The 23,912-nt window shown below is 32.8% G+C and overlaps 1 protein-coding gene and 1 pseudogene across 2 annotated transcripts in view; both read left to right on the top strand.

Annotated features, from left to right (window-relative positions):
• Positions 1-13,181, top strand: part of Or170 (odorant receptor 170) — a 37,389-nt gene extending 24,208 nt beyond the window's left edge. The window contains exons 4-11 of one of the 2 annotated variants that reach the window (XM_031933509.1): positions 10,644-10,775; positions 11,271-11,388; positions 11,455-11,719; positions 12,055-12,183; positions 12,256-12,346; positions 12,546-12,682; positions 12,761-12,893; positions 12,982-13,181. In XM_031933509.1, coding sequence (XP_031789369.1) covers positions 10,644-10,775; positions 11,271-11,388; positions 11,455-11,719; positions 12,055-12,183; positions 12,256-12,346; positions 12,546-12,682; positions 12,761-12,893; positions 12,982-13,032 — 1,056 coding nt within the window. In that variant the 3' untranslated portion in view covers positions 13,033-13,181. The remainder of the gene's footprint in view (positions 1-10,643; positions 10,776-11,270; positions 11,389-11,454; positions 11,720-12,054; positions 12,184-12,255; positions 12,347-12,545; positions 12,683-12,760; positions 12,894-12,981) is intronic. The other variant, NM_001190627.1, reaches the window with a different exon arrangement.
• Or171PSE (odorant receptor 171 pseudogene) lies at positions 20,398-23,862 on the top strand (annotated as a pseudogene).

Below are 23,912 nucleotides of genomic sequence, written 5' to 3'. Positions count from 1 at the left end.
ATCTAAGAACTGCCAAAGAACTAGGATAAAAAGCGTTACATCTTGTAACAAGAACTGGCAAATAAAACTACCAAGTTCTTAGCATTTTTACCATTTTAAATCGGCCAATTTCTACCAGGGTAGAACAGATAAAAATTTGAATAGTTTAATATAGCTCAGTATAGGCTTATTTAAGCCTTTAAGCATATTAATTGTTAACGAATTAGCCATATAATGACGCATAAACTGTAAACAATATTGTTAACGGGTGTACAGCCACACAGCTACGAGCAGGAAAGCAGAAAAGTACACTCCCTACAGACATTGTATCGGTGACTCTATACACTCAGGCATCATCCCTTTTAAAAACAGTTGATAGAGGCACCAAAAGCTGTGAAGGAGTATACTATGTCAATATTTTTGTGCGTAACTTTCTTTGACACCGTGAATTTGTTCAATATGGAAATTGTCATAAATCATTGTATTCTTGCGCGTTTAAGAGATGAAATTAATACTAATTAATTATATGACTTACATTTTTTTTTAATTTGATATTTTCATAATTTTTTATTCGATCATGCCCTATTATTTATTAGGATTTTCATTTAGCGCCATTAAAACAACCACTCATGGTGAATTTTTAGATATCAGCTACAGCGCCGCCATTAACCAATCGTATTTCTCGATTCATCAGAATTAACCAATCCATTTTTGGCTTCAATTTTCCGGTATTACTTTTTTAAAGAGGATTTTACTAATGATTGATACTATAAAACCTTTCGAAAAACTGTCATTGAGATTTAACTGACATACTTGATTTAATTAACGATTAAATGCTTATTATAGGTAATAAGGGCTTGTGAGGAATTTTATGCCGAAATCGTAAACTTAGCTATTATTATAGAATGTATAACTGGCGTATTTCTATGCTCAGCAATAACAGCAAGAATATTAACGATTATGCTGCAGGAATCAAAGGTAAATTTATGCAGAGACAACATTTCAGACATGATTTTATCAAAAAATACTATCTTAAAGTAAGTTTAAAATCAATATAAATATAGCGCAGTATATTTGTTAATGTTATGACGATACTTCGTAAAAAATAGCACGACATTTATATACTGTAAACCAAAGAAGTATCTTGGATACGAAGGGGTCTTATTGCTCTTGTGTGTTTTTTGTACCTGTTTCCGGCTTGCAATACGTATTGTACTGTGAACTCTTCACTTGGGCAATAAAAACTATCAAACTTTGTAGAGCCAGAAAAAAGTTTGATTGTATATACTTAAGTATTTAAGTTGTCTTTGTATAAACAAAAAATATATGTTTACCCTTAATAACTATATAACAAAAAATTTCGTGCAACAGATGCGATATATTTATGAAGAGATCACAAGACATTGGGAAGAAATAAATGATCCAGAGGAACATGCTATTCTTCAACGTATTTGCAATACTGGTCGTATATTAAGCATCCTTTACTGCGGTATAAAATGTTTATGTTTAACAATAATTACGTCTGTTGAACTTTGTAAAGAATTAAAATAATTTTTGCAGTTTATTGTCAAGTGACCGTTTTTATTTTTGTATGTACGCCTGCAATCGCTCCAATGATACTAAATTCATTACTAAATACAACTTATAAGAAGTCAACGTGCATATATGTTGAGTATTTTGTTGACCAAGATGAGTACTTTGTTTACATATTCAGTCATATAATGTTTGTCTCAGTGGTTGGAACATTACTTTTTACCACATTTGATTCAACATTTATTTTGATTGTGCAACACGCTGTTGCAATGTTAAAAGTTTTAAAGTAAGTATATCCTTATAAGTATATATTGTGTACCATAAGCGAAGGTGGGATATCACATAAGTACTAATCGCCCTTTAGCCCATGATACTTTTGCCCAATATCAAGAAATGGCTGAATCGAATATATTCGCTAGAGTGCATGTAACAAAGAGCGCAAAAGTAGCTATGTTTTTCTGCTTTAGAATAAAAAACGGCTTCTTTGATCGCATTTTACATGCGCATAATAAATATCATACTTTCGGTGCAGATGAAACAATTTTTTTTTTTATTATTTCGTATGCGCAATTTAAATCACGAAAAATAATGTTCGCTCAAGACTACAGAGTCATATGTGCGCCATATATGTTCAAGAGTAACATCTTAGTTGAATTAGCTTTAGCTTTAGCCACGTACAGTGTAGATAAATGTTAATATTTTACTCTTATTTGATAAAATGGAAAACAGTTTAACCAGACCTATACCCATTCTTTTTAACGAATTTACAAAAAACAACGAGGAATAAGTTATTTAAAATAAAACAAAGTGACATTTTCTAAATAAATTAGCAATTCATCATTACTACAATATAAAATTTAGATATTTTATTTTTTTAGGTATCGACTAAACAATTTATCGAAAATTTTTTATCAGTTGGAATATGATCACAGGGAAAATAATGATACACAAGAAGTGTCTTCAGTTTAGTATTTATAAGTGCATATCGCATTGAATCGCACGTTAATGTAAAATTAAAATGTATCAATGGAAATTTTATTACTGATTTCAGATTTATTAAAGTTATTGACAATGCGTATAACGCGTATCATTTTTTTTTATATTCAATGTTATTAACGGCTTTAAGTATTTTTACAATAGATGTAAGTATTCCACAAATACCCGATTATTATATAAGATGATATATATCATATAAAAACTTATAAATATGTCGTATACTCTGTTGCAGTTGATTATTAATAAACAAGACTATCTTCTGTTATTGAGATTAGGTTCATGTTGGATCGCTATTATAGTATATATGTTTTATTTTAATTGGCCAGGTCAAAAAATAATTGATGGGACCCAAGATATTTTTGTGAATATGTATGTTTTACATATTAAAATTCACCATATTTAATTTTTTTAATATTTTTAACTCGTTGTCACTCCGTACAAAGAATAACAGTTTAAATTTTCTAACGGAATCGAGCACAATTTGAAATTTGCCGCCAAAGAGTAGCACACTACAATTATGCTGCGAAGACTAGTATAACTCAGAAACTAACCCACAATTCGGGTATGCTCAATTGTGCTACTCTTCGCGGAAAATGCACTAGTTATGCTAGTCTTTGCGGCAAAAGCGTGAGTTCAGCGTTCGTCAAATGAGTTTTGTCATAGTATAAGTAAAAAATTTGAACGGTCTTCGTAGGAAGTGATGACATATTATAAGATAGTAACCGAGTTACTGATTTTTCTCCGAATATTTCTGCAACTGCAATTGGAAACAAACCAATTCATTCGTTCTGATGTGATGATATTGTAAATCACTTTATAAGCGGATAACTTGCAATATATAGCATTTTAATAGATAAATAGTTGTAATAATAAGTTTTTGATATAACATATAGAATTACTGTAGCCGGTGAACTATCTTAACATTAAGGTTAATTTCAACACACTATAAAAAATACAATCTTTTTACTAAACATAAGTCTTAATTTTATAGCTGTATGTGAGTTTAAGTTACGTTATTTTATATTTTTATATTTTATTATATAATTATATCCCAGAGAACTAGAGTCTCATGTTATTCTAAAGTTAATCAATAGAAACGTAATATTAAAATATTACCATGCATTTTCAGTTATCTTTCCAATTGGTATAGCTATCCCTTAAAAACTAGAAAATTAATAAAATTCATGTTTCTGCAAAGTAGTCATCGCACATTTTTAACATCTGGTATATTTGAAATGCGTTTGGAAACGGTCGGTCTAGTAAGTAAAAGAATATTTACTACAATTTATTTCGTTTATACATTTACAAAAAATAATTTAAAAATATGTAATCTAATCTTAATAAGTATATAGTCCTTTACAAGATATATCTATAACGATAGGCCCGCGGCAGGCTTTTTATAATAACATATTTTTATACCACTTTAACCCCAAAATGTCAACTTTAATGTGAATTTTCGGCTCTTGTGGTATAAAATATCGTTTGTAACATGTGCATAAAGATTGCATTTTCAAAACTCGTTACAGCACTCGTCTTCGGCTCGTGCTGTAAACTCTTGTTTTGCAAATGCAGACTTTCTGCACCCGTTGCATAATATACTATTAAACTTCAAATCTACTTATTGATTCAATTTGTAGCATTAAACAAATTATATACATTTCACATCAACCCGCCGTAGAAAATTTTTGCAAATTCCGTCAATCATGAGCTAATAAATATCAATAATCATCAAGACAGTTCTGGTTCGAAAAAAACTTAAAAGGCATAACAGATTAATGTAACTGTAACTTTGCACTTGGAATACTTATCTGAACATTCTTCTATACTTTTAGAGGTATTAGACAAGGAAAAAAAGTTCCAGACGGGATTTGAGAAAATTTTGCACGTCGTGACGTAAATTACATAATATATTATGTTTAAATTTATTGAATTTTATAACATGTACTATGTTGTATTCTCGATAATGAAGACAGCTTTATCGTACATGACTGTTTTTATTTCTTTTTTGCACTAAAATTATAAGAAACAAGATGTATTGTATAGTATAAATAAGAGAAAATTATCTTTTTTTCTGTTTCATAAATAAATCAAATAATAATATTGTTGTATCGATACTACAAAGAATGGCAGAAGTTAATTATAATGATGTAATGCAACGAAGAATATTGCAATTATTAATGGTTGATTATTTTGTTATTAAAGCTGTTTCAATATTAAAACACAAGTAAAAAACTAATTTTTTAATTGACCAAAATCTTCCAAAATATTCCTTGTCCTGATCCCATTTTTATATAGCTAATAAAAAATGCATTAATATTTAAAGCACTGTTTTCTTAGCCATTTAAAAAATATAAAAAATATGCTATATATAACAGAAGTACGAGAAACAGCTTGAATTTTAGGAAGAATATTTAGCTATATCTGCATAGGTAAAAAGCATAACCATGATGCATGCTAATTATGGATTTAATTTATCTCTTCAGATACAGATGAATAAACCAACCAGAAGTTTCGATCCATCTAAGATAATATAGTCGCTCCCTACAAAGAGTAGCACTGTTCAAATTTCCCGTCATAAGTAGCACAACTCATTTAACGCACGCTAGACTAGCACAACTCAAAATTTCTCTCGAAGACTAGCACAACTCAAACTTTAAACAACTAATTTCTATAAAAATTTCCCGATTTTTGAGAAACAATCACAAATAAACATTTTTAAATATTTACTATTTACAACTTTTTACCGAATTTAAAATTGTTTTCCCAAATCTATAAAGTTTTACAAACATTTTTTAAATTGGCGGTATTTCTGTCCTGTGCTACTCTTCGTAGGGAGCGACGATATAGTATATTACGATACGTGTGGCCTATAATTGGCACTTTATTAGATGGAACAGCCAATCAGAACAACTCTTCACTGTTGTGACGTATAAGCGCGTGATTCAAATTCTTATTAATAAAATCGAGTATATTCTATGTACATCTTATAAAATCATGTAGATAAAGTACAAAAGCATTTCTGTATTCTTGGTCACTTAACCGTTAAGAAAATAGAACATAAATTTAGAAGTAGTGGAAAGAAGGATGCCTTTGTGCAAGTATCGGCTCTCAGTTTTTATGTTTCATACGGACTGAGAGTTAGGGTGGTCAACACGTGTGCGCGAAGTGCGTCATCATGTGCTCGCCCGTTTTCCGAATTTTCCACCACCACGTAGGCCCAGCGGACCGACGCTGATTCAAGCTCGTAGTTCTGTAAGTCCGCGCGGAGTCGCTCTGATTTGTCAAAACTACATCCCTCCGTCAGGATCATGGGGAGAATTGACGCAACCAACATCAATGTGCAAGGTGACAGCAGATTACCACCTCTAGCTGTCACTCTCTCTTCCAGTGCGCTGGCCCGCTCCATCATCGTGGCCAAAGCCAGGAAACGCAAACTCCACACTAGCGAACTGGATGCTGCCCTACTGGAGGAAGCGAGAGCTCTCCACCCAAACCACCAGGGACTTATCAACATAAACGAGCTGCTTCCTCCAGACATTCACAAGCTGCGTATAAAGGCCTGGCTGGAGGCAAAGAAGAGGAGGGGGGGGATGCCGCTCTTTCGTGAGGGACGGGAGAGTCTACGTCCGTTCTGGCGAGGACAGCGAACGGGCCACCATCATCTCTACAGACGCTGATCTTGAGGCTTTTTTAGTCCGTACGCCGCCAACAACCAGCATGGATACCACACACTAACACATACACACATATCATTCCACCAAAACCACCATCTAAATCGTTCAACTCATCCACATCTGCCTCTAAAACGTATCTGTCCGAGGGTCTAAGGGTCTGTCATTTCAATGCGAATTCCCTTACGGGTTACATTGAGATGATCAGGCTCTTCTTGTCCACTCGTTCCCCCTTTCATGTAATAGCTGTAACTGAGACCTGGCTAAGTGACAAGATATCATCCATCCCTTCACTGGATGGTTACACTTTGCACAGACGGGACAGAAACAGGAACGGTGGAGGTGTGGTCCTCTACATTCATCTTTCATTGACGGCTAGTGTTATCTCGTCATCTGACGGCGAATGGTCAGGCAAGCTAGGTAAGCCGGAGTATCTTTTTTGTGAAATCACAGCTAAGGGAGTATCGCCCATCTTCGTGGGGGTTGTGTATCGCCCTCCTCACTCACCCTTTATCCAGGGATCTAATTTCATTGAACAACTAACAACACTTATGCACAACTACTCCACGAAGGTCATCATGAGTGACTTTAATGCTGAGCAGCTTTCTTCATCTGAAGACGCCAATTTCATCAGGGCCTTCATTGATGAGAACTCCCTCACTTCTGTGCCATATGGTGCAACCCATCACAGACAGGACTCTGACACCTGGCTTGACCTATGCTTAATTGATGAGCAGGATTGCCTGCTCTCATACTGGAAGACGAACACTCCTTTTATCAACGGACATGACCTTATCACGGCCACACTCGACGTACAGATTCCATGCCACGTACCTGCTACATACTCTTACAGAAACTACAAAGGTGTCTGTGCTGAGAAGCTAAGGGACTTCCTTAGCGCATGTGACTGGTCATCCTTCACCACGCCATCACTTGACGAATGCATTACCATTCTTAACGCTCACATTACGAACGCCATAAATCATCTTGCCCCATTAAAGACTGTGACACCTGGACGTAAACGTCACGCGTGGTTTACCGCGGCTCTTCGTGACCTTTTAACTGAAAGGAACAGACTCTACAGGCGCTTTCGCAGAAGTCGTTTAACTTGGGATCTATGCTTCTATAGAATTGCAAGGGACAACGCTCATAAACAGGTTGAGGAAGCCAGGCTGAATTACTACTATTCACGCTTGTCTACCTTGACCGACGTTGCAGAGATCTGGAAAGAGCTTGAAAATCTTGGTATTACTACCTCTAAATATCCTTCAACTGCTCGGTTCTCTTCAGATGCTGTCAACAAACACTTTAGCTCCATCTCAAACGACGCTCAAGCTCCATCTGTTGAGGAGTATCTGCGAACCCTGGAGAGTCTGGACCTCCCTGAACACTTCATCTTCAGTGCTATCACGGAGTCGGATGTGTCGGCTGCAGTATCACACTTTAACACCCAGGCCAAGGGAAGCGATGGCATCCCACAGGTTGTAATCTCCAAAGCACTGCCAATACTCGCTCCTTTACTTTGTCAAATTTTTAACCTGTCTCTGAGCGAGGCACGCTTTCCTTCAGCCTGGAAATCATCGATCGTAAGAGCACTAAACAAAGTTAACTCTCCAACAGCTGTAACTGACTACCGTCCGATCTCTCTACTCTGTTTCCTGTCCAAGGCGCTAGAGTGGCTGGTGCACAAGCAAATCTCTGAATATCTTGAAACAAGACTTTACCTTGACAATTTCCAAACTGGCTTTCGCACTGGCCACAGTACGCAGTCTGGCTTAATCAAGCTGACTGATGATGTGAGGCTTGAGATAGACAGGAAGAGGGTCACTCCGCTACTTCTATTTGATTTTAGCAAGGCGTTTGATACTGTGTGTCACGTCAAGCTACTCGGAAAGCTATCCTCTTTCGGCTTTTCCAAGCAGGTTATCTGCAGGCTTGCATCTTATCTCACGGGATGATAAGAGAACAGGCCGTCATTGGTGACAACAACGAGCTCTCAACTTTTCTACCATTAAACACCGGTGTTCCACAGGGGTCAGTTTTAGGCCCCCTGTTGTTCGCGTTGTACATCAATGATATTGGTTTTTGCCTAGATTCAGATGTGTCCCATCTAATCTATGCGGATGACCTGCAGATCTACGGCCAATGCCACCTCGAGGAGCTTGATTCCTGCTCTGTCAGGATGAGTGCTAACGCCGAGAGGATAATGGGCTGGGCTGCATCAAATAGTCTTAAACTTAATGTCCTTAAGACTAAAGCAATCGTCCTCGGCTCCCCCTACTATATAAATGCTCTACCTACTACTGCTAACATCTATATAAATATAGGGGGAGCTCGACGGGTCGACTACGAATCATCGGTGCGCAATCTGGGTTTGGTGCTAGACTCCAAACTCACGTGCTCACTCTTTAATGTACCGTCTCTATTCTTTTAGGAAGAGCACTAACCTGAGGTTGCGCCAACACTTGGTGCAAGCACTCCTATTTCCCATCATCGATTACTGTTCACTGGCTTACTGTGACCTAACACAGGAACTTGACTTGAGGCTGCAGAGGCTTGTCAACACGGGGATCCGTTATATCTACGGTGTGAGGAGGGACGAGCACATCTCCCCTTATAGGCGTGAGTTGCAATGGCTTACCACCGCCGGACGTAGGAAATACTTCATGGCCTGTTTTCTAAGGAAAATGGTCAACACCTCCGTACCTATCTACCTATTAGCCTATTTTGATTTACACGTCGCGCTCAGGCCTGTAAGGGGTGAGGTGACCCCCCTGGACATCCCGTCCTTCAGAACGGAGACGCTGAGGAACTCATTTTTCATCAGCGCTTCCTGTCTCTGGAATAGCCTACCATCTCACCTTCGCAACACACTATCCATATCACACTTTAAACAAACAGCTAAATCATATTTCTTTAAATTGGAAAATACACAAACATATACACCCATCCATCTCATTTGACCTCATTCCATTTACTCTTCACAATATCACTTCTTACACAACAATTGTTGATCTTATCTGTATTTTTACTATATTGAAATATGTACAACATAATGTACAACAATAAAAACATATAAATCTAAATCTAAATCTAAATCCCTCCATTCAAGGTCACGCCCTCAACTCCAGCAGCAGAGGTCTTGCAACATCACCGCTGCTCCGGAGGACAGTCAGAGTCGCGAGTCTGTAGAATCATCAGCTTAGCTTTAAAGTCAGATAATTAGTAGATTCTTGTATTTAGGTTCTTTGAGACAATATACATCCTTGAAACTGGTTTAACTACAAACACTGTTCTATTTTATTCACTACCTTGAAACCATTTCGTGATTGTAGAGAGTATTTCAATGCTCGTTTGAATAAGCCAAGATTAATATAGTTTGTGCTCCTAAAGACATCGCCTAGGTTTTGCGCGACGTCACATTGTCCTTCAAGATGGCGCGATAAATTTTTTAAGATAGGATTATATATGAAGTGAAATAATCTTGAAGGAAGCTACGTGCTAAAGAATTGGCAGCGGTTTTTTTAAATATCATACAGTGTTCATTTTAAATATTATCAAGTGTGAAAACTAGAATTTTTAACATTGTGTATCGAAATATTGATAGAAAGTGTTTAGATTTAAATATCCTCGAAACTTAAAAAAGTAAAAAACACCGCGCACATACATATACTGATAGCATTGAATTGAAATTTTCGATTGCTGTAACTTTCAAAAAAGCACAGATTGTCCAATCAAATTCTTATTTCCTTGATTAGTATTATGATTTTACATCATAACCTAGTTTTTCAAATAGATTTATGACATATTTTCTTCGTAATTATATCGATCTTTAAAGATATCTTTAAAGAACATACCGCTCAAGGGGTAAAAAATTATACAGAGTTATAGAGGACACTTAATAGAACATATTTAAAAAACTAGAAGATGGCTTAGCGAGCGTGCTGCACACATTGATTTTGTTGTTGTTGAGCTCTCTGAAGTTGCTCCCTGTTTCCACTGTACCCACCAATGAAATTTTTTGATAACGGTCTGTATTGGCTCTGTAAGAGCTTCAATTCGATACTATTGCAATCTCCTTTTTAGAAATGGATTTCAGCAATCTGTTGTCACGCGTGGATACACGTCACGGGTTTTCTAATTACTATAAGAGAGCGAGTAGAAGAGTGCAATTTTTTTTATAAATGATTTATTTGCTTAAAGATTACAATATGTGGATATACAATGGTGCAAACAAATAATTAAAAAAGCCAAATCGGTATGAGGAGTACGTAAATACGTGGTGGCGGTCAACAGAACGTCTGCCTGGAAAGCCAGAGGATCTCGGTTCAAACCCGGGGTCCGTCACTTTTTCGTTGCACTCTTCACTCGTAACACTGTATAAAAATTAATTTTTTGAGTGAACTACCTTAACACAGTTTTCATACCAGCGTCCTAATTTATCGCGTTATTTATTTGTTTTAGATGATGAAAGGCATTGAAGAATGTCGAGAGAAAAATCCCAACCCCGAGATTATTTTGGAAAATATTTCTGGTTTTTTTTATTTTCAAGGAGTAACTGCTAAATTTTTGACTGCAATCCTGACAGAAGATAAGGTAATCTTTTTTTTTTGTTGAAAAAAAAAAAGTATATCTATACGATAATTTATAATACTCTCATTGATGCCAAAATAATTGTTTTATGGATTGCAAAAAAATTAATCGAAATTTTAAATGTTTAAAAGGAATGATAGATTAGTATAGTAGCCAATTTTCGTCCAACTACATTAATCTAGGAATTGCTAGCTAGAAGATCAAATTCGCATTGCGCATCTATCTACCGAAATCTTGTTTTTTTTTTAATTATGTTATTATTGTTCATTATTTTAACAGAATTCACGATATGAAATTTATAATCTTTCTCCGTAGTATTGCTAGTATTCGAATAGGGACTTCTAAATTCTTAAATGACTTAGTTTTGTATAACATTTGTCTTTGTCTTAGATTCTACAGACATACACATACAGTTCATAATATAATATTAAAAATTGATAAGTTTAAGACTTTCTTAACTGTTCTATCATCTCACTTAATATTTTGTTTGTTCTGCAGCTTAAATACGTTTATGAAGAAGTTATGAAAGATTGGAAAAGGTTTACGGACAAAAATGAAATTGCAATTTTGTGTAAATTTGCTCATGTAGGACGCGTGCTAACAGTTGTTTGGTCAAGTAAAGAATTATTTGAGTCTCAACTAATTAATTTTATTTCTTTTTTACTATTATATTGTTTTATAGTATATGCCGCAATGAGCTGTCTATTATTTGTAACACTGCCTGCTGTAATACCAATGATTCTTAATATTATTTTAACAAGAAACGAAACGTTTAAAAAATCACTATGTATTTATTGTGAATATTATATTGACCAAGATAAATATTTTTTCTATATTTTCCTTCATCACATAATTGCTGGCATTGCGACAATATTCTTGACGATTGGTATTGACACTTCATATGTTAATTGTGTTCAACACGTACTTGCACTTTTTAATGTTTCGAGGTAAGAAGAATTTACATAACCCTAGAATATAAAGAAAGAAAAATATCGTAACTTGATTCTTGATTTTTCAATGAAATGAAAATCACATATTCATTTAAATAGTATATATTACACGATTAAGAGAGAAAGTTGGCTTTTTCAAATTTTAAAAGCTACGTTTCTCCTGTTGTACAATGTGTTTATTCTTTTACAAGGAATTCAGCATTTAAAATGGCCTGATTAGTATTTTTATAGCTTGAGAAATTTATTTGGCTTTAGTTGAGAAGCTCACTATTTCAGTCACTAGTTGTATTAACCAAATATTTTATTCTTTCTTATGTGTTTAAAAATTCTAGTTACAGATTAAAAGTAGCTTTTGATACAATACATCATTCTAAAAAGAACGATTACAATCTAAAAACTTTAGAAAACAACGTACATAGTTATGTTGTTAGTTCTATACGATTGCATCAGAGGTCAATAAAGTTAAGTAAAAGGTTGAAATATTATTGGATTAGTTGCCAATATATTTTCATAAAATTATCATTTTTTTATAGATTTGTAGACACTATTCAGAGTGCTTATAATATTGTATTTTTCATCGTATGCGCATTACTTCTTTTTGGAATAAGTATCATTACCGTTGATGTACGTATATATTATTATATGGCATTTGATAAAATTATAATTCATTTTTATTATTACACATAACAATGTGTACAAGAGTTACACTGATATTTTTATTATTGTATACTCAATTATTATAGGTTGTACAGCACATATTTATTAATTGTGCAACCTACTCCTATGCTCTTCCAAATTTTAATATTCATTATTTTATATATAGTTGGTATGGAATGTTCACAATCCAATAAACTTAATTAGAATCGCTTGTCTTTGGATGGGAACTATAATGTACATGTTCTATAGTAATTGGCCAGGGCAAAAGTTAATCGATAGCAGCAATGAACTTTTTGATGCGATGTAAATAAACTAATAAACAATAAATCAATAAATTTTTGCGCTTTATTATTACAATACTAATTTTAGTTATAATATTAGTTATACATGCGGCTGGTTCGAATTTCCAATGAAAACAAAAATATTAATCCGATTCATGCTACTTCGATCCATTGATCCATGTCGTTTAACAGCTGGTCCGCTACTTCAAATGAATTTTGAAAGTTGTAGTCTTGTGAGTTACACAAGTGAAGATTTTTTTAATCTTATAAACAGTAGTAATGTTTGGTAGAACAAGAATAATGTTTTTTATTTGTTTTCAGATACTTAGATCAGCAATGTCTTATTTTACTGTACTGGTTACTACCGGCTAGCAATAATAACATAAAAATGAAGTAGTATATTGATGTCTTAAAAATATGTGGATATGATATTTATTTGTTTGCCGTGTCAAACAATTAATGTTCTGCATGTATACACCCATTGTAAACATTTATCATATATATAACTAAATCTAAAAGTATATTAACGTAATATATCTTTAGCTTACTTACCTAAATCTATTTTAAAAATGCATACAATAATTTCATAATGCAAGGTGAGTATCAAACAACGCATATTTGAATAATAATAATTTACTGGAACCCAAGCTTGCACAAAAATGAGAAATTTATAATACTTATACTTATACAGATAAAATTTTGCAAAAAAAGAAATAATAACAGTGCATAAAACTGAATGAAAATTGCGGAGTTAGTTTCAAAAAGTAGGTGAAAGCTGTAAATTTTTTCAAGAGATGAGTCGACATGATACTTTAACGACCATTTCCCATACAGTGCAGAGAAACACGACACATGGTGTTTGTAGGCCCAACTCTGCCGATGACTCTCTGTTTTGACTTAGTTTAAAATGTACATCTTTTCTACCTTTAAATCTCGATATTTAAAAATTTAAGTTAAAAAAATCCTAATTTGTTTAACATAGACTTTTAACAACAACCATTATAAATAATAAGCAAAAACTAAACAATTACTAAACAAAAATTTAATAACTTAGCTTCTAATCAACATTTTTAAATCCTACAAATTCGAGCGAATACAAAAATTGTTAAAAACTCATTTTAAAAACAAATTTAAAGAAAACATTCGAAATTTTCAATCCGTAGGCCGAAAGACATCTAGAAATATTTGTTTAGTGCCTGGGAGGACCTCGGTCGGAACTCGATCACCTCTTTGAGACCCTGGAGACACCCTAACAAATTGTTTAAATAATCTAAAAAAAAATCTGCCGTATTCCTTGACTATTCGGCTACTACTAGGGGTCCACGGAAAATAGATACCTGAAGTTTGATGCAGAATGTGTCACCCTAATATATCTTCCTATATTATATAGTTATTTTGGCTATACTCCCCCCACACCCCCACACTCCCAAACCCCCGACAGCCCCCCATAAAATAACGTAATAATCGTTTATTTTTATGTTATTTTTAAAAATGTGTATGTCCCCCCCCCCCACAGCCCTTTACATAGCAATAACATGAATTTTATAGAATTAGCTTACTTAAAATGTACTGTTAGTTAACTGTCAATGTTTATGGTTTAAAATTATATAATATAACTGTCACTGTTTATGGTTTAAAATTATATACTATTTTATATAGTTATTTTGGATATAGTTATGAACGGTAAAAAGATAACCATCAGTAGACAGTTTTCCACACCACCCAAGGGGTACTGTCAGAAACACATTATTTCAGTCATAATGTACTTTGGGCGAGTTGATTTTTTTTTTATTTTATTGTATAAAAATCACCAATAATTTTCTGACATGATCAAATTATACTAAATTATAGTTATTGTTAAAAATGAATGAATTTTGTTCTTAAGATAATGCATTTGAAAATAAAATAATTAATACTGATTCATTTTTATACAATAATCTAAAAAAAAACGTGGAATCATCGCCGAGAGCCCTATAACCACGGGAATTTTTTCTGAAAAAAATAATGAAGTTATGGTAATTTTGAAAAGAAAATAATTTTATGGTTTCACTAATTTTGATAAATGTGATCTAATACATTGGCTATATTGATGATGTATTCAACATAAGACTCAGTATCATCTTTTAAAGCATTCGGGAATAAATTTTGTTTTTTACGAAACTTTAGAATATTTTGAATTGTTAATGTTATTTTTGTAGGAATTTCATCGAGTTCTGTAATTTTTTTTTGACGTGTTTTTTAATATTTCAAATTTTTCATTAAATTCAATTTCCGAATTTAAGTATCTCAAATCATTTTCATCATTTTCTAGTATCATCTATACTTAAGTTTCTTATTAACATAACAATTGCACCAATTTTCAAATTGATTTCATGTGGTGGTAATCTTTCACGAATCTTGTTTACTACTTCTATCGGAAAATTTATATAAATATTATCATCAGATTTGTCAACACCTTTGTATGTTGCAGTATCTATGCTATAATATATTTTTTCCTCGCTATCCATTTGACTTAAAATTTTTTTATTTAAAAAATACGTATATTCATTATGAGAAGTGAGTTTTACACTATTTAACGAAAAGTGACATTTTTTACCAAAAATTTTTGAACAAATCATTTGTTTTCCATTCATTTGGAATTTTAAATGTTGTAATATTTCCTTCTCTAATTTTCAGTAACAATTTTGAAAATTCGTTATAACATGAACGCATGTTTATATTTAACTTCAAAATATGGAAATTTGACCAAAGGTATGATGATTTTATAGTTTCTGCTATAATAGTGCTTCTATTACTATTTTTTAAAACAGGGAGAATTTGTTGAAAATCCCCCCCTAATACTATTAATTTATTTCCGAAAGGAATTTCGATATCACATAGATCACGTAATGTTTTGCCAACTATTTCTAAAGCCTTTTTTGGAATCATAGAAGCTTCATCCCAAATAATTAAATCCGTGTTTCGTAATTTTTCTTTGTCAGATTTAAATCTTAAAAATGAGACTTGGATATTGGTTAAATCTAAAGGTAAACGAAAAGTTCTATGACTGGTCATTCCCATTGGAAGTAATATCGAAGCTATACCAGTCCATGCCATAGATAAAATTTTTTTGTTTTGAGAAATAAAATAATAAATTAATGTTTTATATAAAAATGTTTTTCCCGTCAGGACATAATTAAATGTATATGACTATATGAATCAACTTTTTTGTAGAGTTTTGTCTAAAAAAATCAATTTTTAATCAATCAATCAATTTTTTTAAATAATTAAAGTTAAAGATATTACAAATCAAGTGGCGCGGGAGCGCCACGAAGGCGAGTTTGAGAAGCAGACGACGCCGCGGCGCCCGTGACACTATTTACTTCTATATTGGTCTCTCGAATTTTCAATTAAGGAAATAAATTATTTATCATTCATGTAACCAGCTAATTTTGATAAATGTTTATACTGGTATGCCAAACTATGATTTTAAACCAAAATATCAGCAATAAACCAGCTTTAACATAATAAACAAGTATGCAGGTGAACAAAAATGCTGAAATCACTTGCTTAATTTTTCTTCAGCCCAAAAAGTGGTAAGACCGTTAAGTTAGCTGCGTGCAGTTTGACCGAGTGGTTAGACTGTGAAGTTGGCCGCACAAGCTATTGAGCCTACATTGTCTGCTCCTCTGCTTGAATTATAAATGTGTGCTCCGTAGTATTCGGTGTTTTGGTGTAAAAATCTTTCAAGGAAGGTGTCTAGATAAATAGGGTAGCTGATGACGACGTCTAGGTGGTGCGCTCCGTGATTTTTGGTGTTTAGATAAATAAATCATAAGAGGACGGCATCTAGGTGTACAGGGCGGCCGATGGCGAGGTCTAGGTAGTTCGCACCGTGGTTTTTGGTGTCTAGGTGTAGAAATAATTCGAGGGCGGTACCTAGGTGTACAGGGTGGCCGATGACGAGGTCTAGGTAGTTCGCTCCGTGGCTTTTGGTGTCTAGGTGTAAAAATCATTTGAACGCGGTGTCCAGGTGTACAGGGTGGCCGATGACGAGGTCTAGGTCGTGCGCTCCGTGGCTTTTGGTGTTGAAATAATTCGAGGGCGGTGTCTAGGTGTACAGGGTGGCCGATGACGATGACAAAAAAGCTTTGATCTAAAGGTGCTAAATATGCTTATATTTTATTTCTACGACGTCGAATATGAAATACTCAAAAAATTTTACTAAAAATGATTGAAATCTCTAAAAAAAATAACTTTTAAAAAAGTAAAAAGTTAGGCAAGTTTAATATATTTCGCAACAAAATTACAGATTGAAAAGTACTAAGATCAATCAAACAAAGTCAAGTTTATTATATTTAATCGTGATGAAGCAAGGAACAACTCGCAAGATAATTACTACGTAACTTGCCATGCCCGTTTCATTGTACTTATGGTGTTTGTATGACGTTCTAATACATAAAAGGAAATTTTAGTTGTTCACCAATAAACAAAATTAAACGGGCATGGCAAGTTACGTAATAATTATCTTGAGAGTTGTTCCTTGCTTCATCACGATTAAATATAATAAACTTGACTTTGTTTGATTGATCTTAGTACTTTTCAATCTGTAATTTTGTTGCGAAATATATTAAACTTGCCTAACTTTTTACTTTTTTAAAAGTTATTTTTTTTAGAGATTAATAATTTTGGGTAAAATTTGAATATTAATATATATACATACAAAATACAATATTATTTAAAAAAATATTTATTTATCTTTTAAGATACATTGCTTGCTTAATATATATAGGAATGCCCTGACGACATCGAATCGAACTTCGTACTTTTTCTCGCTAGTGGGGTGCTATCGCACCACTTGATCTAAATAATGTACATACCTAAGACTTCAGAAAGGGATTTTCTTTTTATTTTCTCAACTTCGACAAACATTCAATCTTTTTTTATAATCCATAAAATTTATATAGAATAAAATTTTGAAAATAAAAATCATATAAAAACTACACTGGGGGGTTGGCGAGCGTAGCAAGCAGGGGGGCGAAGCCCCACTAGTGTGTATATATATATATATATATATATATATATATATATAGCCTCGGTGACGGACATTTTCTAAAAACGCACGGAACCGCACAGATATTTTCTAAAAACGCATGATTCGAACTCTAATACATAATTATTATTTTTTTATTTGGATGTTAAATTTTATACCGAAATGTCTTGGCCTACTCGATCATGTTTAATGTGGAACCCGAAAAAATGTGCTCCTCCCTGGTAGAAATGTAAGCCAACCCTTTGCCATTAGTAAGCCAACTGGAGTGCGTTGGCCAACAATTTTACAAACGGTCGGGTAAAAATGTACCTTATTTCGACATGGATTTATCAGGTTCATTGGCTTATAAATGGCTAATTTAAAAAATTAGTGAGAATGTTAATTACTCATGCTTTATAACTTAGAAATTTTCAAAAGTTTTTAAAATAAAAATTTTTTTTTAATTTTCCAACAAATTTTTTAATTTTTCCAAAAATTTGTTTAAAACATAATTTTAAAAAGTTTCTAACCGTTTGGTAACGGTTGGCTTATATCGAGGACAATCGTTGGCTTACGGGGTTGCCCAATAATTAGTAACCGAGTCATTTTAGTTGAGTTATTTTCTATCAGGGCTGGAATAACAATTTAGAGAAATTTCTAAAAAGCTAGTTAATTTATAACGCATTAATAGTAAAAACAGAGTACCGTACTATTATTTACTGCTACGATCTTATACGTATCAATTTAAAAATTAAAATCACTTCTTTGAAAACACTAAATTACTAGTCGTTTTGCCGTTAAAGCCACAAATGTATTTGTAACACTTAATTTCAAGATGTCTGAATATAAATACAAATTTTTTAAATATTAAAACTGTAATGTATAGCGATTGCTATGTTGTACAAATTTTATATATTTAATTCAATATTACTTTGCATACACTGAAATATAGTTCATCCATTCTTATACATTTATTTAAGTATGTAATTCACATCTAACTAACTCTTTGTTACAATAAATTCATAACAATATAATTATATAACACTAATATGAGGCATTACGATGATTCGCAAAATATCTGTAAGAATGTATTAATTATTACCAGATTAGAAAGATACTAAGGGTAAAAAAGATTTTTTCTCGCACTCTATACTCTGTATAACTGAAAACTGTATTGCTTAGATCTCAGCTTGCATTAAATAGATTTTAATCTACCCAGGCTTAATTCTTCTGTTTTTTTTTATATTATTTCATAGAAAAACAAGATTTTCGGTTTCGCATGTGCGTTTTTTTCGTGGGAATTTTTCGATTATCAGCGATTATAGACGCATTCCGCGAACCATCCTAACCGTTACAACTCGAATATAAGTATTGGACCTTGCAACAGGACCCAATGTCCCTGAGAAGCCGGCCTATTAGATTTGCGTTGCAACCGCTTGTTGCAACGCCCGCGGAGGCAGCGGTATTCGCGGCGAGGACGTATAGGGAACAGGAGAGAACAACTTGTGAAAATAAACTAATCTCGATATTAAAATAAAATAAAATAATGATATCGTCGCTCCCTACGAAGAGTAGCACTGTTCAAATTTTCTAGCGAAAAGTAGCACAATTCAGATTTGCCGTTTAAATTAATTAAAAAATGAAAAAATTGCATTTCCTATAAAAATCTTTAAAATGTTAAAATTTAAAAAACTTTTCGGCAAATTAATTAATTAATTTTGCCATTTTATTAGTTCTGCCTTAATAATATTTGTTTTTATTTAAAAAATAACGAATCTTTTCTGATTAAAAGAATCTGAATTTTCCTAGTCTTTGCGGCAAATCTGAATTGTGCTACTTTTCGCTGGAAAATTTACTGGAACAGTGCTACTCTTCGTAGGGAGAGATGATATATTGTGCGGCCAATCTTGTTTGTATACAAGTACACGCCGAGTCACATGAATGTTAACTCGGCGTGGAGAGTATCTTGCGAAGCATGCGCGCGCGAACGAGAAAACGGCTACTCGGTGCCGCTGCACCAAGTCGCAAAGACGCTGCTACTCCTGACGCGATATGCAGATAAAAGGGCTCAGCCCTACTTACTCACTGTCGACGTTTTCGGTAGGTGCCGCACCACAGACTCACATACACTCTGCGCCGGTGGTGTAGCTAGCTCACTAACAGGAGCCGACCTTTTTACAACCTTTCTTAAATAATTGCTGTAAATTCTTTGGCATGTAGCTTTTTTCAACATTATGTATTGCGCTTTGATATTTTTTTGCTTCTATTCTATTCTCCATACTTGCAGACTTTTAATACGACCTATTTTCGGTCTCAAGTCCGAAGGAAATGCTGAGAGAAAGCGTTGTGTGATTAAAAACCACGCCTTTATTAAATAAATTATAATCATACGACTCAAAAACGAACTTTAAGTTTTAAAGGCTAGATGAACTAACCTACATTTCTACACTCGGAACGTAGAAAAACCGTGACAGTTCAACTTATCTAAAATCTTACTATAATTAGTTTTATACAATGACGCTAAAATTAAAGTGTGCATAAATGCATCTAAGTAACTGAAAAAATTGTTGTTTCTGTAATGAATGCAACAAAATTTTACGTCTGATTGAAATTAATGTAAATCCATCACGATCTAAGATACGATTTTACTATTCTTGGTATTATAAATCACACTTGATAATATAACTGTATGATCATATTTATATTACTTTCTTTATTTATTTTAGATGATAAAAGGCATTAAGGAATGTCAAGAAAAAAATCCAAGTCCAGAAATCTGTTTGGAAAATCTTTCTGGTTTTTTTTTATTCCCAAATAATAAGTACAAAATTTGTTACGAGTATTCTGACCGAACACAAGGTAGGTGTTTAGTGTTTTACGTTAAGTTATATTATTATAACTTTAACTAGTTTCACTCATGCCAAACGTGTTAGTGGACTGTTCAACTAAATAACCACGATATTAAGATGGTCAGGGGCAACAATGTCTACATACTATACGATCAATCTGGATGGAACAAACTAAAAATTTTATTAAAAAAATTACTTATTTCTGTAATAGATTCTGACAACTCAGCGCTGATAGCTGCCAGATCTTGGTTAATTCTATAGGAAAAAGTATTGCTGTTAATGACATTTTTTACCGATGTATTTTTGATATAGATGACGCAGTAATTCTTTAAGATTAAAATTTCTTTTGTTCGCCAAGGTTAGGAACATAAGCACGCATCTATAGATATAGATCTACTTAGTGCAATATATCAAGTACAAAGAGCGAACTTTGTTAATAAATGAATTTTCACATAAACACATTAAACATTGTACACTAATTTATAATATTATTCTGAGGCGAATTAGTTTGCATTTAAAATTATCTAATAAAAATGTGTGTATCAAATTGATAGCACAGGCATACAATTCTTTTAGAAATAATTCAACGTATTAGGAATTTTATATGAATTAATTTTAATGAAAATCAGCTATAATTACTTAATGCTTATAGATAATGACGATGAATATATACCATACAGTGTTTATAGGATTATACTGTCCTATTTCCCTGAAATAAAATTGATCCAACCTAAATTCATAACAAAAATTATACTTGTTTTCCATGTTAAGACAAATATAAATAAGTAACAAACGTGGGAGAGTTAACCAGTAAATAATTCACTAAAACTATAATGTTAATGACCTTCGTTGGTGTGATATCTATATACTAACCTCCTCAGATCAAAATTAGAAAAATTACTAAGAGGAAATTCCTAGAATCAATCAAAGTGGGCTCACTCTCCCACGTTTGTGACTTCTTCATATTTGTGCATAACAAAAATGTTTTAACTTTCTACATTAATCTTTCTGTGTGCCAATGACAATCTCATATTATAGCAATTAATGCATTATGTAATACTAAAAAGAAGTCTCACATATTATAATATTTTGTTTATTACTATAGCTTAAATATGTTTACGAAAAAGGATTGGAAAGAGCTCTCAAACGAAAATGAAGTGGCGATTTTACGTACTTTCGCTATAATTGGACGCTTATTAACTCTAATTTGGTCAGGTGAAGAATTATTAAAATCTAAACTATAATTAGTTTTATTTCCTTTTTACCATTATGTTCTTTTACAGTGTATACCATAATTAGCGATTTAGCATTTGTAACAATGCCTGCTGTAATACCAATGCTTCTTAATGCGATTTTAGCAAGAAATAAAACGTTTGATAAATCACTGTGCATTTATTGTGAATACTTTGTTGACCAGGTGAAATACTTTTTCTACATTTTTACTTATCATATAATTACTGGCATTGTAACAATATTTATGACACTTGGCATTGATACTTCATACATGAATTGTATTCAAAACATACTTGCGCTTTTGAATATTACACGGTAAGAAATTTGTAAAGTATATTAATCAGAATATTGCATTTATAGAATAGTTAATGAGGAAGACCAATGTTGTCTTTGTCATTATATTACCCCCAAAAATGATGCTTGGAAATAAGAAACATTCGGGTTCCTCTTTGTTGTAGGCACTTGGCTGGAAAGCGAGCTCAAATTATTCCTGCCTTCCGTTATTTAAGGAAAATTTATTTATAATTTCGTAATTTTTCTTCCATTGAGTCGAAAAATAACATTTAATTGAATTCATCGCCGATACATAGATACAAGCAAATATCGAAATTGCGCAAATGCAAAAATTAGTTTGCAGAATTTTTATTTATAAAGTTGTAAAAAATCACCAACTACATTTTGCACAATTCAAACCCATAATTACACTAATTCGGGTTAGATTATATAAACCGAATTATTTCGAAAGTCATATATTGTTGACTGAAAATAATAACTATTGTTAACATCAAGGCTGTAGTACGTCATTTTGACTTTTATATGAGCCGGTATATCTATATTGTTGACATATTCAATAGTATATGCATTATACAACTTGCAAACAACGTACAAAAACGGGCTTTTGAATCAATAATGTTTGCCATACTGTTGAGCTGCTTTCTTTTTATACTTTTAATGTTTTAGGTACAGATTAAAAGTTGCCTTTGATACAATATCACATTATACTGCAAAAAAAGAATTAGACTTAAAAGTTATAGAAAACCAGACACATGATTACGTTGTCAGTTCTATAAGATTACATCAGAGATCAACAGAGTTAAGTAAAAAGTTTAAAATAATGTTATATGGTTATTTTAAACTAGATTATTAGAAAATTAATTTTTTTTTGTGTATGTTTATAGATACTATTCAAAGTGCTTATAATGTGGTATTTTTCATCGTATGCGTAATACTTCTCTTTGGAATAAGTACCTTGACCGCTGATGTATATATAAATATATATTACATGGCATTTGATAAAACCATGATTAATTTTTATTTATTTATTTTTTTTTAGACATGATTGCACAAAATTTACACTGATATTTTCATTATTGAATACTAAATCATTATAAGTTGTACAGCACATATTTATTAATTAAGCAACCTATACGCCTATGCAACCTTTTCTCAATTTTAATAATTATGTTATACATCGTCGCTCCCTACGAAGAGTAGCACTGTTCAAATTTCCCGTCATAAGTAGCACAACTCATTTCACGCACGCTGTACTAGCACAACTCAAAATTTCCCGCGAAGACTAGCACAACTCAAACTTTCTCACAACTTAAATAACGAATTTCTATACAAATTTCCCAATTTTTGCGAAACTGTCCCTAATGAACATTTTTAAATATTCACAATTTACAACTTTATAGCGAATTCAAAATTGTTTTCACAAATACAATAATTTTTTACAAACATTTTTTTAAATTATTCACTTTTTTTAGAAACCTTCTAAAATTTCCGAAATCTTTCTAAACTTTGAGGTTTGTCTGTCTTTGTCCAATGTTTTCATGAAATTAACCAACAAAATAACCCAATAAAAACGTAAAATACTCACATTTTAAGTAATATACAGTCGCGAGTTGTGCTACTCTTGACCGCATTTCTGAACTGTGCTACTCTTCGCGGCAAAACGTGAGTTGTGCTAGTTTTCGTTTGAAATTTTGAACTGTGCTAGTCTTCGTACGGAGCGACGATATATAGTTGATATGGAATTCACACATTCCAATAAACTTAATGAGAATCACTTGCCTTTGGATGGGTGCTATACTTTACATCTTCTATAGCATGTTCTATAGTGTCTAGTACACACAATATAGCAAACAAAGCAGTAATTC

The sequence above is a fragment of the Nasonia vitripennis genome, chromosome 1, assembly GCF_009193385.2.
Source record: "Nasonia vitripennis strain AsymCx chromosome 1, Nvit_psr_1.1, whole genome shotgun sequence".
NCBI classification, from domain to species: Eukaryota; Metazoa; Arthropoda; class Insecta; order Hymenoptera; family Pteromalidae; genus Nasonia; species Nasonia vitripennis.
Note: the sequence above shows the minus strand (reverse complement) of the source record. Positions and strands in the feature narration are given on the sequence as shown.